Genomic DNA, 17,236 nt, shown 5'->3' with positions numbered 1-17,236 from the left:
CCCTGTGGGAAAACTAAAATGTCTAAAGTTATGAAACTCTCCCAAAATGTGTGTGTTATGTACATGCATAAATACTATACACACAAATTTGTCTGACAAAAATTGCCATAATTTCAGTAACAGTTTTAAACACTGAAATTGCTCAATATAAATGACAAGTGGAGTTCAATGTAAGCTTTGCAATTTTCTTATCTGAAAAGTAATAGCTTTTTTCTGAATGAGATTTTTTTAAATGTCAAATTCCATCATGACTTTCATGATGTATATAAGTCATAGGAAAGTAACACTTTACAAACTCTACCTAATGGTCTTTACCTGAGAAAGTTCAGAATTTAGCAAAACACACTATTTTCATTACCAAAATTTTCTTCCATTAAGAAAAAAAATTGAACTCACACAATCAAAGTGATGCTCAGAAATCATTACTAGCTTCTTCTTCTATTTTCTAATCCATCTCTCAAAGCAAAACATTTCGAAGTAATTTTTCAAGTAAAATCGACTTACATACAGAAACACGAGCGCTTACCCCGTGTGCCCTAAGACAGTGGCATGGTGCAGTGGCCCCCGCCCTTGTACGTCTCTTTGGTTCACATTAGCACCATTCTGTAGGAGAAACTCGCATGTCACCAAAGAGCCCTTAGAGGAAAGAAGATAACAATGTAAAAAAAAAAAAAAACAATAACATATTTCTATTAAAAAGAGCATTTAACAGCCTTTGTATTTCATTCTACGCCCTCCCCCCCCAAAAAAAATATCCTCCAGCAGAAACTGAGAAATGATAAATTGTATTTTCTTCCTCAGAAATACTTCTAATAGGGATTCAATTTGCAGTTTGTGATCTAGCAAAACACACTACTTTCAAAACCAGAATTCTTTTCCATTAAGAAAATTGAGCTTACACAATCAAAGTGATGCTCAGAAATCACTACTAGCTTCTTCTTCTATTTCCCAACCCACCTCTTAAAGCAAAAAATAATGCTAAAGCCATGATTCAAAGGAACTCATTTTTTTATGTTTTACTACCACTGAAAACCATGTACAATTCATACCCCTAATACAGCCTGAATAAGTGGTGTTGCTTTGTTTTCCTCTGAATTAGCCCAGTTCACATCTGCACCATGAGCCAAAGCCTCAGCCATTTTAGGAAGATTTTTTTCGTATGACGCCCTATAAAGCTGGAGTCCTGGGTTAAGATGTTTAGATTCGAGTAACACAGAAGAATCTTGCCTTTCTCCCTCTGAAAATCAAACACAAACACATCAATAAAAATGAGCTCTTGACAGGGAGGGAGAGAATGGGAAGTTGTTTCATAGGCACGGAGGTTTCGTTTTATACGATGAAGAGTTCTGTGGATGGATAGCAGTGAAAGCAGTAATTGACAACAATGTGAACAGACTTAATGCCGCTGAATTATTTACTTAAAAAGGTAAATTTTGTGTTATGTATATCTTACCACAATTTCTCTTAAAAAATGAACTCTTAATTGCTATCACAATGTGCAAGTTGTGACATGAGAAACCGCTAACCTAACAAAATGAGCTGATGGGAGATCTTCACAAATACATTTTATTTTCAATAGACTAATCACTCCCCAAACAGTCAACCTTCTTCTCTTATAAAGCCATCGATTGGTATACCAGGCCTTTGTGGTCTTGCCAGTATCTAATAGGTAGGTTAATTACTCTGTACTTTATTAAAAGTTGGCACATTCCTATAAGCCTGGACTTAAGCACTCAGATCAGGCAGTAAGAATCCCTAAAGACTTTTACTACTAGACTACACCTTACTTTATCCCTAGGATGGTCCAATACCATCACAATGTGCAGCACAAACAATTAAAATAATTTAAAGAATGCTTACTACCCTGACCTGAGTATTCTGCAAGACCAAAATCACTGAAACCAAGGAGAAAATACAGGAGTAAAGCACAGGTCAGAAGAAAAGCCTAATGGGGAGAGATCTGCCGATCTCTTTCTCCTGATAAGAAATCACAGCCACAAAAAAAGATTAAGAATAATAAGACATACAGTTCATGTGGATTAAAAATTATCCTTAGCTATTGACAAGGCACTTTTGGCACACATCATGAGGTTCAGAAGAATGTACAGCTAGGAGAGAACCTACAAATACGAAAAGAAATGGCTGCTTTTTCATTTAACTGTATTACTTCTTCCTTAGTTCCTTCCAAAAGACTAATAACTTCTTCCTTTAGAAACTAATCAAGACTAGGCATTCACCACATGCATTTTACAGCAAATAAGACCAATTAACATTGAATTTTACCATAACTCACCAGGCTCATATAAACTATTGGCTGACACTGTGGAGGGTAAAGATTCTCTTCCATCATCACAGCTCTGCTGGATTCCACTGTCATTACTTTTCACTGTTTTAAAGAAAAATCCACTATGATTAAAGTCCACTCCCTTAAGAAAATAATCTCCCACAAAGAGGTTTAAAAATGAGCTCTGATAAGTCAGTGTGAACTCAGCCACCACCAGAACACCTTTCATACAATTTTAATCCTTTCAAGCACTAAGCTTATCAAAATATGAATCAATCACGAAGCCTGAAAATACACTTATTTTCAGAGTCGTAACACATCTCATTACCCCATAATATGTAAGGGGTAGTAAAGAACTTAATTTATTGTATGACTGTAAGTAATGTGTAATTCTGAGACAATGGGTAACATCTAGAGAAATGGCCACACTGCACAATGACCACTGGCACAGACTTGGAATGCTCCACAAGAGTAGTACTTACTACTACGCAGTTTTGAAGAAGTATCAAAGTAGGAGAAGAGTGAATCTAGCTCATCAGGACAGAACAGAGACTCCCGCCTGGCCTCGTCGCTATTTACAGCAACCACTGGGGACATGCAAGTTAGCAAAGCACAAAGCAGGCCGAAAGAGGGGAAAAGGGCAGGAAAAAACGTTATTGGGAAAAATTTAGGAGGAAAAAAATTGGAAGGCTATTAGGTGGTTAATCAGATATTTAGAGCTTTTTGCCATGATAGATTTATAATCCCCATCTCCCCTTGCACTTTAAGCAGTTTTATCCCTTAGAATATACACATTACCTAGAAATGTAAATTACAAATACACTACTTTAATTTAACTGTCTTAAAGACATAGAAATCCAATTTTTCCTTAGAATATGTAGAAGGAAACAAATTTTTAGCATTTTAAAAATCTTCAATGGCTACTAATTCAGAGATTAAGAAAGTGACATCAGATTACAGAAATATTTATGTACACAAGTAAACTGTAATACCTGAACTTTGGGAAGACGCTCTGACTTGGTCACCTGGCCCAAGTTTAGAAATGCTCAGCCTCTTTTCTTCACAACTTTTGGAGACAATCTTTTTTTCCTGCTCAGGAGTTGATGATGATATAGAATATTTGTCCACAAATTTTCTCTCCACATATTTTGCTCTGATATATGCCTCTTTCTCCTGTCTGATATACATAAAAATGTCATGATGTTCTGCTTAATCTCTGAGCATGGCTAGTACTGAAAAGAAGCCATTATATATTGAATATTTCAAAGAAAAGTCAGTAAATGTAATAGTAGTTAAAACTGAATTTGTGACATTATAGAACATGTATTCCTTCCAAATATTTAATGAACTATGATTTCGTGTTGAAATAAAATACAAATAATAAACTTACTGAAAAATCACAAGTATTAATATGGCACTTTCTCATTCTCTTGATTTCTGTGTTCATTCATTTCTACACGTAGTCCCTTTTGCTTTTTACAGAATGAAAAACATTACTAAGGAAACTATGAAAGTTTATAGAAATTAATAATTTCATTTTTACTCTAATAATGTAACACACTGCACTATCACTATCGATGGTCATAATTTTTCATAAGACAACTACTTTAAAAAAATATAGCATTCCTAACTTAAGAGGAACTAAAGATGTCACATTTTAAACTTCTGATTATACAATCATAAAATGCCAAAACTGTTCTATAACTTTTTTTACTTATATCCTTTAAAAATGCTTAGGTCTTTGGCTAAAATAGGATATTTCAAGGTCTAATGTAACTCAAATAGCAAATAAATAATCTGAATTAAGCGATATTGGTTTAGAGAGCAATAATTTTAAAATAGTATTGTACACATAAGGATTTAGTCAAATATAAAATCCTAATACAGAATTATGGCAAATACAATTTTTTTTTTTTGGTGCCAAAAATAACCATAAAGACTAAAAACATCAACAAGAACGAATTATGTACCTTAGGCACTTAAGTCAATGAGCCTCCATATATAGAAATTGAAGTATAACGTCAAACAGCAATTAAGTACTCCCTGATACCCTGACACCTTTAATTCTTCAACATCATACTGCTATATATGAAGGACGCAATTACCAAATATTTCCTGAAATAAGTCACACAATGTAACATTATTCAATGTATGCAGTAGAAGCTTGATCCTTGGACATTAATGAACAGATTATCTCTTTTTAAAGGCTGGCCACTAACAGAATTTTGGTCTACTTTAACTGCTAAGAGCTCTTACAGTTAGAACCTTCACTTTTAAGATTCTCTCTTATCTGGACATTATAATTGATTATCTGATTAATAAAAGATAATTACCTAATTAACATACCCAAGAAAGAGCCACATTTTAACATCTAAACAGCCTGTCTCAGTATTAAGTATCACTTACAGTGAAATGAAATCATACTGGTAGCTGTCAATATTCCTGATGGGGGGGGGAAGGTAACACAACTGAAATAGTACCTTTGTCCTGGTTGTGGTTTCTTTATTCCCATTTTTTCCACTTTAGCTTCATAAACTCGATTTATAACATCATTCCCCAACTCACACATAAGCTGTTTGACAGGAAAATAGAAAAATAAGCTATAAATTCCTAAAAATACTATAAAAGTCATTAAAGCAAGTACAGCTAACTAATTCTTTTTATATATTCTATAACTGCTCATTCCACAAAGAAGTTTGAAGTTAAAACAAAATGAGACCAGGACTGAGAGCAATATCACCATTTTGCCACCCTTCACCAGAACGCCACTCCTATAACAAAGGGTTTCCCCTCTCCTGCCTTCTGCTCGTCTTCTACCCCTGGACTGTCGCTAGCACAATACTGCATATTATTCACAATGTCTGGTAAATTAATGAAAAAAGAAGCCTAAGGCAAGATAGGTGAAGTTTTTTGTTTGTTTTACTGGGGCATATTGGGGAACAGTGTGTTTCTCCAGGGCCAATCAACTCCAAGTCATTGTCCTTCAGTCTAGTTGTGGAGGGCGCAGCTCAGCTCCAAGTCCAGTCACCGTTTTCAATCTTAGTTGCAGGGGGCACAGCCCACCATCCCATGCGGGAATTGAACCGGCAACCTTGTTGATGAGAGCTCGCGCTCTAATCACCTGAGCCATCCGGCCGCCCCACCGGCAGCTCAGCAGCAGCTCATTGTCTTCAATCCAGTTGTGGAGGGTGCAGCTCACTGGCCCATGTGGGAATGGAACCAGCAACCCTGTTTTTCAGAGCTCACGCTATAACCACTGAGCCATTTGGCCACCCCAGACAGGTAGTTTTAAACAATACAGAATTGAAGTAAACTATATTCCCCTTATAGTTCATATATAAGTATTACAAAATATTTTGTATGAAAGTTTTACTCATACTTTTTTAATGTATCAGACAGTTGTGTTTCAACCAAATTTTCTATATTGAATCCACTGACTTCATATCTACAAAGTTGATGCAGAAATTACACTTCTACCCTTTTCTTCCCCCACTTTCTTCACTTTGAATCCATAACAATTAATAGAATCTATGTAAATAGGACTCTACCTTAGGAACCAATTTATCATTTTCATTTAGATGTTTACACGATAATTCCACAAAGAAAATTTTTTACTTTACATAATTGACAGGGTTACCTGTTTATCTATGGATTGAAATAAAACTACACATTATGAACACAATTTTCAGCCAAATTAAATTCAGAGTACACTACAACCTTTAAATGGGGAGTAGGGAATAACAAGGTGTATACTATTAACTGCTACGAGTTTTGTAAATCTTATCAGAAACCCAGATGTGATCTAAATTTATGACATTTTTGTAGCTGAGAATCTTTACACATTGAAAAAGGATGTCTTGGTTTGATGACTACTACCCCGACAAATGTAAATTTGCATATGGTCCTATGCTAAAATAACCCACTGAAAACAATACGCTATATATCATTCCATAATGGAGCTTACTACAGCAATATGTCTCATATTTTCACCAAGAATTAATGTAATTATAAAAGATTAAAATTAAGGCACAGAATCTAAGCTATCTTTTGAGAAAACATAAAAATGCAGGAATGCTGGTTTCCTTAAAAAGTGAACTGACTTGGAGTTAAGAGTGCTACTTAAACTTAGCAAGTTTTAAAACCTAGTAAGAAAACAACAGGTTTGTCAAAATAGCCTCAGATATGTTCCAACACAATTTAGTTCATTGTTAATATTAAGAAACTCATACATCTGTAAACTAAGATTCTAAATTCCTGATCTTTTATGTGAAAATATGAAATATTTTTAAGCAAATATTTATTTTACCTTTAAAAGTTCAGGCTCCCAGGTGTCTAAAGTTAAAGAACGTACTTTTGAAAAATGAACTCCCAGACTCCTAAATGGGAAAAAAATACTTTGTTAACATATAAAACTATCAGTCTCTACATTATGCAAATTATTTTTCTCGTTTAATGTGATGTAATCTCTAACATAGCCCACAACACATACATAAATAGGGATAGATCTTCTGATTTATCATGAATGATGAACCAAAGTCCTCAAAAGCTCTTCACAAACCAGAATTTTATCCACTTTACAAAAGATACAAACTGGCAATCAAATTAGGCAAGTGGAAAAGGACTTCTGACCAATGGGACATGATAATTTACAATGTGTGTTTATCCAAAAGAAGTCTGTCACCTTGGGCAGACCTACCCACCGGTGAATCCCGGAACACTCGATACACAGGGTGATGCCCAGGTTGATGCTGGCCCACCGTGGGTCTGCCAGACCACAGTCACAACAGCTGGCATTGCCAGGGATACACTGGACTCGCTGCAGTGCACTTTCTCCTTTCAATAATTTCTCTTTTGACTCATTTCCAGAATCTAGGCTTCCTGTGGATGGGGATGATTTCTTATCCAGCTTCTAAAAGAATTAAGAATTATTTGTTAAAAATAAAAAACAAAGGCTGTAATACTATGTTGTATATATACTACATGCTCCAAACAAAAGCTTCCAATCAGTAAACTGAAGACCTATTATGGGCCTAAACCAGGCACTGTTCTAGGCATTAGAGATTTAAGAATGAAAAAATAGTTTCCTCCATCAACTGGCTTTCAGTCTTGTGGGGAGAAACATATAAGCATTGAAAATTACACATACACATATATACATATATACACACACACACACATATATGTAATATATATGTAATGTTTTATATATATAAAAATAACTGGCACAATGAACATATGTACAAGATACGAGGTCAAAGAGAAAGGGGAACACTCATTTCACAAGCAAGATGAGAGACAGAGGGAGTAAATATAACACTATTAAGACTCAAGAATAAAATAAATATTATAATTGTATACCAAGTTTTGCAAAGTATTCAATGAACTGCAAGCAAGTTGTTTCAAATACTGCAGTAAATAACTTGGCAACAGTACTGCCTTTTACTAAAGAACAGACCGATTATATAATTATTACTACAGAGTGAATCAACAATGGAATGCACAATACCTAAAATCTCATGGGCTATTAGGAAACCAGGGGGAAAAGCAAAAGGTGGTAGATAAGCGAAAAAATAATTTTTTAAGTGCACAGCAAAGTTTACACCAACAATGACCAAATACAAAGATGTAGTTTGGGGATTCTAAGCAATTAAAGATATGGTCTAAAAAGTATTCGGGTTTAAAAACATTTCAGCCTTAAACAAGCAAGTTATTTTAGGATAGAATCATTAGAAATATACTTTGGCCCTTGCCTTGACCTTCCTGAAAACTCAATTCAATAACTGTTAGTTGGGGCCAAGCAAAGAAAAGGTGTGGAGGTATGGTATTCCAGAGAGGATTGAGCTGCGTGAGGAGCATATCCTCAAATGAGAGCGACTCAATGCAAGTTGTTGGCTCCAAGCAGGATGCGGGCATCTACCCACGGCGACAGCCCAGCAAGGCAAGTGAGAGCCTGAGGAGGGAGAGGAGTGTGGAGTGGCGGTGTCACAACTATGAGGTGTCAGAGCCTGAGTGGGGTGTGGGGCAGGTGGCAGCAGAAAAGGGATATTGGTTACATATAGGGGGACTGATCATATAAACGAACATGTTAAAAATAAATGAGAGCCAGATTTCTCACTGCTGAGAAAGGAGTTATTCAGATGGAAAGGAAGAGGATTATAACAAAACCTGCTGTATTAGAATAGAACTGGAGATACCATAGTCACATTCAATATAAATAGGTATATAAAGAAATACAGATGTAAATGTGTGTGTGCACATATATGTTCCCTGATCTTGGTTTCTAGAAACCATTCTCCACAAGAATGAATTAGGGCTCTTTGAAGTAACTGCTGATTTCAGAGCTGGTACAGAGAAAGTACAAGATGAACCTGAAACATCTCATCGTGCTACAAAGTAAGGAAGAAGAAAGAATTCAAAAGATTGACGGGAACAGGTCAAAAGGATACAGAAGCCAGGGCTCTCCTGGCCAAACTTGGGTCAATTTGAGCAACAAAACAAATAATGATAGTAATGGATTATAACACATTAAATAAAGGGGCCTATACTGACATAATACAAAAACTTAAAGGAAAATTTAAACTATAAAAAATTAAAGGAATGATAAGGAACAGAATATTTACATAGTCTCAAAGTCCCTCCTTCACAAAATACTGCCTACAAAGGTAACTTTGCAGTAAATAAGTCTAACAGAAACCACCTTAATCAAGTGATCAAAGGCAGTATCACCAATAATGAGACAAATCAAAATCAAATGTCTTCTCACTGCAGTGAGAAGAACACAGCACCATTTATATATTCTTGCCAAAGATGCATAGCCTCATGAGCAAACATCAGACAAATCCATACTGACAGACACTCTACAAAATAACTAGTCTTAATCTTCAAAACTATCAAGGTCAAGAAGGTCAAAGTTAAGACTAAAGAATTATTCCTGACTAAAGGAAACTGAAGAGTCATAACAACTAAATGCTACTTGCGCTTCTGGACTAGATCTTTTGTCATAAAAAACATTACTGGGACAACTGTTAAAACTTAATGATGTTTGGGAATCAAAATGGTAGTAATGAATCAATGCTCATTTCTTGATTTTGATGGCTATACCTTGATTATAATAAGAGAATGTCATAGGCTGTGGGAAGTACTCACTAAAGAAATAATGTGTGATGGGGTATCATGTTAGCTCTGAAACAGTTCAGGGGCACTGTTTATTTGTACTATATTTGGAACTTATCTGTAAGTCTAAGATTATTTCAAAAAATTTTTAAAAGAGAAACCATCTGTTTTACTAGAACATATGCAATAATGTGAATTAGCTCATAAGCAATCATCATATAGGTAAAGGATGTCAATATAATGCAGAAATCATTTGGTTCATTCCCTATTTTTCTCTATAAGCTAATACTTTTGCACCAAATTAGAGAACTTGAAAGCAAAGTACACTAATATAGCATAACTTGGCCTAACTACCTCAAGAAACACAGGATTGAACATGACACCCATCCTCCCAGTGATTTGGAAGTGTTTATTGCATTAGTCCCCTTGATCTTTATGTATTTTGCCTTTGTCACCATAACTGAGTAGCCTCAACCCTTCTGTATGCTTTCATGAAGGTATCGTCACCAATTTTTAAAGTTAAGTTGTATCTATATTGTAGTATTCATTTATTAGGAATTTGTCCTAGTATTTAGTATTTCAGGCACTAAAGCTCCTGGAAGTATGCTAGTTACAAATTTACACAGGTTTTTAGGTCAGCCCTATCCCTATTTGTACCATAATCCCTATTATTTCTAGTATATTATTTTGCATAACCCAGGTATTTCAGCAATTCCACCAGCTTCTTCATCAAGATGATCTGGATACACAATTTTGTTTCCTCTCAAAACTGCTAAAAACTAGAGAATTTTTTAAAAAGCATTACCCAGAGCCCTTTTTGGACAAAGATGTGATAATCTGAACATCAAAAAGAGTAATTATTGTAATTAATTGGGAACCATTGTATTTAAAAATCCATGAGTTAATAATGATGCCAAAAAAACTAGATATCTGTTCCCACTGAAGGTAGCTAATAAATTAACCAAATGAATGTGGTAATTAAAAGCAAAAAATAAGCATTCTATTACAGTAACTAAACAGCTCCAGTTGATGAAGAAAAGCTGTATTTCACGGAGAATACAAGTTAATAAATGTAGAGGGTTGATAGAATTAAGAAATCATCATTTTATAACTCCTAATGAAAACACTCAATTCAGTTGTAAAACCATTAGATGAATGGTTTATGGGGGAGTAGATCTTCTTGGGTCAAAGTAACACAAAGTAGATTTGTTACCCAAAGTAACAAAGTAGATTGGGAACAAGGGAGGACATGTAACTTTACAATAGAGGGATTCTATTGTCATCTCCCTAATCCAATTTGTCCACTTCATCTTCACACAGAAGCCTGATCTTAGCATTAGCAATGGTTGGATAACCAAATATTGTGTGTCTTCTGCTGCAACATGAAGTATACACATCACCTATGATGTTAATTTTATAAGATGGAATTCTATAGGAACAACGATCTCTTCAGAAAATCACTGTCATGAAAATAAAGGATTAATCTAGACTGAAAGACTTGAGGGACATAACAACCAGATGCAATGTTCAGTCATAGATAAAATCCTACTTTGTACAATAGGTAGTAAAAGACATTTTTAGGACAACTGGGGACATGTGAATATAGACTGGTTGATAGACAATATTAAGAAATTACGATTAGATATGGAAATACATGACATCTGTAATTTACTTTAGAAATTTTTTTGTATTTTTTTAATTAAAAAAATGAAAACATTTACTCACAAGAATAGGGATAACAGGAAAGAAAGTAAAAGCAACAAAATTGTAAGAGCTGGAAAATGGGTAGATGAATGGTAACTGAATAGACCAAGGCCAAATCTAAGGATGGTAGTAAGAAAAACCTAAGAGGTCATCAATTTACATCACATAATATTCAAAGGGCTCAAGGGTTTATACCAGTTAACCCTGGAAGTAGGAGGAATGACTGTGTAAGAAGCAGTTAGATGTGAGGGTCACCCTTCCCTCCCCCCATCCCCCCAACTCCATGCCATTAGAGGACCGCTCTCTAGACAAACACAAATGACTGAAAGTTTATTCTCTGGTGAAGTAAAACACAGAATCTCTGGATGGGATTTACCTGAAAAGTGGAAGGCAGAGAATTAAATGAACATATACGCACTGAATGCTGAGACCCGCAGCAATTAGCTCCCAGCCAGCCCCTTACCCCTATGCAGTTGAGTATTCTCTGGGGAATCATATCAGCTGAAAAGACTCCAAGCTTCCTAACTCTGGTTGTTCCTCAACAAATGGTCCAGACTTTGGCAAAGATCACAGTTAACAAAGTCCTAACTATGTTCTCAGAGCTTCCAAAGGATAATTTTTAATTCTTAACTTATAATCATGAGTAGATTTACCAGACAGCCAAGGAAGGCCTCTAACACAATGGTTCTCAACATTGCATGTACACAAAAATCACTTAGGAATCTTTTTAAAATATTGGTGACTGGGTCCCAAATCCTATTCTACTGTTGTGTGGTGGACATCAGCACTGGGATGTTTTTAAAGCTCCCGGTGGTATCATAATGTGCAGTGAAGGTTAAGAATCACAGCTCTAAAACTGCATCCATGAAAAAAAGAACGGGTTTACATGGATAAACAACCAGAAAACAAAAAGAAACTCTTGGAAATTAAATATATGCTAATAAAACTAAAATAGTCAATAGAAGGCTTGGAAGATTATTAACTGAAAAATCTCCCAGAAAGTACAGCAAAACACACAAAAAATAGGAAAATTATAAGACCAGTCCAGAAATTCCAGGAGAAAAAAAAACAACCCAGGAAAATTGGAGAGGAAGAATACAAAAGATCAGTAATAAATCAGACTCCAACAGCAACACTGGAAACCAGAAAAACAACGCAGTTAAAGTTCATAATAATTATTTCCAACATAAAAATTCCATACCCGGCCAAACTACCAAACAAATGTGAGCATGGAATGAAGACATTTTTCAGACATGCACAGGCTCACAACGTCTCATTTTCAGGACACTACTGAAGGAAGTGGTGCGTTCCATTTCTCAAGACTAATGACCGTGCTCAAGAGTTTGTAAACTTGTTGGGAAGCTGAAGCCGGACTAGGACCACGCTTATCTTCTCCAGGAAGGCTTCAACTAAGAGATGATTGGAACTTCCCTTTTCTGCTTTTTAACCAGCTTTAATTTTATAAAGCTTTACATACTTTTACATACCTTCCATACCTTAATTTTACATACATTCATTATTTTATTATTAATTAAAATAAAATATTTTGGGGGAAATACTTGCATCAGAATACCTTAGTCAATCTGGGACAATATTCAAATACGGAATTATACATATATTGAAATATTGAAATAAAATGATAGGTAAAGTCAAGAGAAGTAAACAAAAGAGAAATTGAATCTAGATTTTAAAAATAAAACCCATTTCAATTTCAAAAAATCATCCTCTGTAAAAAAAATATTACGGGTGAAGGGGGTCAAAAAGTAAAACTTTCTAGTTATAAAATAAATAAGTCATGGGGATAATGTACAATGTCGTGACTATAATAAATAATACCATATGGCATATTTCAAAGTTGCTAAGAAAGTAAATCTCGAAAGGTCTCATCACAAGAAAAAAAAATTTTTGTAACTATGTACGGTCACAGATGGTAACTAGACTTACTGTGGTCATCAATCCATAGTGTATACAAATATCAAATCATTGTGTTGTACACCTGAAACTAATATAAAGTTATTTCTCAATGTACTTCAATTAAAACAAATTTAAAGGATGTTATTATCACACAATGTTGTAACTAAAATTAAAAACTTCTGGCAACATATCATTTGGTATTACAGTATTATTCACTAACCTCTGATTCATCACCCTTCTCTCTATAAGCAGTAGCAATACTGGTCTGAACAGCCTTAATCCATGCCTGGCGCAGCTTTTCAGAATCTGCCTGAAGCATACAACTTCTAAAAGGAAATAACATTGTTGTCTCAGACACTAAATTAACTCAAAAAATAGTAAGATTTAACTTTTTTGTCCACTTTGCTATTTAATGATTTTCTAACAAAAACTAATAATTTCTGTTGAAAGGTCTCCTTTTATCTATCTTTAGGACAGAGCGTGTTCATGAAGAATTCAAGGTACCAATGAAATAAGTTACCTATTGGAAAGAAATCACCCATTTCAGCACATTAAAAAAAAAGCACTTTAAATTTGCCATGTAAACATAACATTTTTTTTTAACGGGTAGAAATTTGAAAAGATAGTTATCAAAAAAAATTGATCTGATATATGACTTCAGTTCATCAACTATGACAGTTGAAAGTGTGCACATTGCCACATCAATAATCTTTATGGAATTTAAAGAATATGACACCGGAAAGAAATTAAATATCTGACTCTAATATCTGTATAATCATTAATTAATGAAATTTACTTTTAAAACACTTTCTTCCTCTTTATCACAGATCATCACAGTGAAACACTAATCTTACTCTACTGTGGGAAGTTCTTTCAGAGAAACTATAGAAACATAAAAGCAACTCTCAAATTCATTAGAACCACTCACTTTGTCGGCGAGACCACCTCAAAGCAGAATCTTCGTTCTATGTCTTCACAATGTTTCACTGTGCAGAGCCTCAGATCTTCTACTACCACGGTAGGGTTATCCTACAGGAAGGAAACAGAACTCCCATATTTATTAATCTAGGTTTTAAATACTACTACCAATAATAATATACTTAAAAACAGTACTTAGAATAAATGGTCAGTTTTTAAAGATTTATATTTTACCTTATTTTAGATTAGAGATAGGAGTTAGCAACATAGATATAACTATAAAGGTAATTCTGCTGTTAATAATTTTATCTGCCTTATAAAATTTCTGTATAAGGATTAAATGAAATAGTTTAAACGTAGTCCAACATCTGGTAATTAATTAGTAGAGATGCTCAATAAATGTTAGCTTCCTGTTAATTTTCTTCCATTTTCTTTCATATCCATTATACTCTTGGTCCCTCCTCACATATAAATAAAAGCTACTTTCCTCCAAAAAAGAAGCCTTTAATGAGTCAAATTTTAAATAACCGAAAAAAAAAGAAGCCTATATATCCTTCTTAAAATACCTTAAGAAAATGAGAAAGGTTTTATCATTTTCTAGTACTTAATAAAAATATAAACTCAAAGCCAAGTTTATATGAGTAGAAGAAATCATGAAGTAATTAGTTAGAATAAAGGACTTATGTGGAAAAAACCTGCAACTACAGAACATAGCAAGTAAAATTTTATATTGTGTCATCTCAAGACTAACGTGAATATTTGAAATTTACAGTTGAGGATATCATTCATAAAGTCTAACTAGGAAAAAAATCAACTCATCAACTAACTAATGGTTCTTTTTTCCTAATTATTTTTAACATTCTCAAGTCACATGTAATCTCAATATGCCTTTCCAATAAAAACTCTTCACCTTAAAAATAAGGTTCAGGAAAACGAATACATAAAAACAACATTAATAAATTTAGAGGTTTCTATTTAAATTACTTCAAGGGTATAATTTTTAATGTCATTTCTAGTCTTTCTATATTATCACCTGTGGCCTTATGGTGATATTTCTTAAAAAGCATTCTTTTCTACAGCCTCAAAATAGTACTGTAGAATGGTACTGTTATTCCTGTCACACAGCTAGACAAAGAAACATATAAAGAAAACAGAGTCGCAATCCTGGGACACAGGAAAACCCATCTCAAAGCTAGGAACTCAGAATTCAGGATTCATCATTCTGCTTCTAAGTATTAAATATTGATACTTTCCACTCTTGAGTCCTCTTATACACACCCAAACATATAATAAACGGTAATTTCACACACATGAGTATTCAGAACCAAAACAGAATTCACTGGGTTTTCACTTAATTACTTAACAAAACACCTACCTTAAACTTTTTCTGGTAAACCAACTGATTGTTCTGTATTGAAAACCAGCGTCTAAATAAATACAAAATAGATTAAGTTTTCACTAATATAATTTATTTCAGTTGTTGTCAGAAACAAAATATTTGGAAAAGCACTAGAAAATCAATTTATGGTAATTATGTTTTGAGAAGTACATTGTTTTGCTTTGCTTTACACAGGCTAATGCTAATGAGATAATATCGAAAGTAAAGAACAATTTTAAAACAATTGTAAAATCACAGATTAGGAAAATAAAATTACTGTGTTTTCATTCATTTTAAGTCAGAAATTTAAATCCTAACAAAAGCTATTATCTTTTATGCTATCACCAAATAACTGTTTTAAAGTAAAAATTTAGTTTTTTTGAGATTCCTCAAAAATAACCAAAATCTTTTCCCCAAAGTAATTACTTTTATTATAAAGCAGAAATAAATTTATATTGTAAATCAGACGATCCATTTGTACAGAGTAAAACACTGCAATAAATGTGCTTTGTTTTCAACCTTTTTGCAGCTAATTCAGCAAGCATTTGATTTGTTAAGCAAAACTGAAAATTAAATCATCATTTTACAACTGCTATCAAACAGGAGACAATCGCCAATTCATTTGGACTTATTTTCATAGAAAATATTTCTAGGCAGAATAATCCAAGTTATTACTAAAAATGATGCATCCAACGATTTATATTATTCTGCTCAGTATTGTAAATTATTAAGCAAACAATTGACTTACAATCTTCTTTAGAAGAAAAATCTAAGTTACATATGGCATATTTACGAATTCTAATTTATTAAAACAATAAAAGGACCTAAAGACAAAAAAAAAAAAAACACAGCCAAAAGCCATTCATAAAAGGAAGCAAAAATTCTCATCAAGCATGAAAGGTAAAACAATATTTAATTTTAAGTCATTACATTAAAATTAGTTTCACGTGAGATGATTTCTATTGTAAACATTAGTTATTAATCTATTAGCAGATATTCTACCTTTTCATTGACACTAATACAAAGCACTAGAAATTGTATTTAAACATATTTTAAATTTCTATTTTTAAAAATTAAGTTAATTTTCCAAAGCTGAGAAAATGATTAGATGCTTTTCTATTTTTAGGTAGACAGATTGTTAGGTTTTCTTGCTACTTAAAAAGGTATCACCTTTACCATTAAAATAGAGATTTGTTAAAGTAGCATCTAGATAAAACCAAGTGGATCGCCTCTAAACGCAAATCATCAAGAGGCAGGCTAGAAAAGGAAGAACTTCTGGGTTTCTTTTCTTTGGGACACACAGTTGGTTAGAAATGTTAAAGGAAATACCTACGAACAAAATGGTACAGCCCTGCCACATGGGATGACATGCAATGGAAACCATCTCTGATACTGATTAAAGTGTTTTGCAAAAAATCATTTGAGGTAGGATGAACTATATTAATAAAAATTCTTATTATGTTTTATAATACAGTAATCATATATTTTGATGAAAAACTACATAGAGCTTTATTGCACAATGGAAAAACTCCCATACAACCATGTAAACTTTTCATGCTTCTGAGGTCTTCAAAAATTAAATTCCTTTTGACCTGCTGCATTATAGGATCATAACCCCTAAAAATAGTTAACAAAATAGTAATCAGAGACCATTTCCTCTGATTAACTTTACGTATCATATATGATCATACGTATTTCTGAAACCCAGTTTTCCTGTCATCTATCTGCCTCTGGTAGCTTTCTCACATCATCAGGTTTTGTATACTCAGGAAAGACACCATAAATTCATCTTAATTTGTCAACACCTCCTAAGGAATAAAATCATAAAGTACCCTAGGTAGAAAAAAATTTTCAGTTACTAAGATCTATATACATCTTAAGACACTATCTCCCCTCCGCTGCCATTAAAAAAAAAAAGAAAAAGA

The 17,236-nt window shown here is 33.7% G+C and overlaps 1 protein-coding gene across 7 annotated transcripts in view; it reads right to left on the bottom strand.

Moving 5' to 3' along the window:
• The window catches only part of ACAP2 (ArfGAP with coiled-coil, ankyrin repeat and PH domains 2), a 127,081-nt gene that overhangs the window by 10,873 nt on the left and 98,972 nt on the right, over positions 1-17,236 (bottom strand). For 4 of the 7 annotated variants that reach the window (XM_033127626.1, XM_033127637.1, XM_033127647.1 and 1 more), the window contains 11 exons: positions 15,309-15,360; positions 13,944-14,044; positions 13,236-13,341; positions 6,985-7,193; positions 6,591-6,660; positions 4,765-4,856; positions 3,277-3,461; positions 2,767-2,871; positions 2,294-2,386; positions 1,050-1,237; positions 527-636 (listed from right to left, as the gene is read on the bottom strand). In XM_033127626.1, coding sequence (XP_032983517.1) covers positions 527-636; positions 1,050-1,237; positions 2,294-2,386; positions 2,767-2,871; positions 3,277-3,461; positions 4,765-4,856; positions 6,591-6,660; positions 6,985-7,193; positions 13,236-13,341; positions 13,944-14,044; positions 15,309-15,360 — 1,311 coding nt within the window. The remainder of the gene's footprint in view (positions 1-526; positions 637-1,049; positions 1,238-2,293; positions 2,387-2,766; positions 2,872-3,276; positions 3,462-4,764; positions 4,857-6,590; positions 6,661-6,984; positions 7,194-13,235; positions 13,342-13,943; positions 14,045-15,308; positions 15,361-17,236) is intronic. The other 3 variants (XM_033127667.1, XM_033127677.1, XM_033127687.1) reach the window with 1 other exon arrangement.

Source organism: Rhinolophus ferrumequinum, chromosome 2, assembly GCF_004115265.2.
Source record: "Rhinolophus ferrumequinum isolate MPI-CBG mRhiFer1 chromosome 2, mRhiFer1_v1.p, whole genome shotgun sequence".
Lineage (NCBI taxonomy): Eukaryota > Metazoa > Chordata > Mammalia > Chiroptera > Rhinolophidae > Rhinolophus > Rhinolophus ferrumequinum.
The sequence above is the reverse complement of the archived record's forward strand: the minus strand, read 5'-3'. Positions and strand labels throughout refer to the sequence as shown.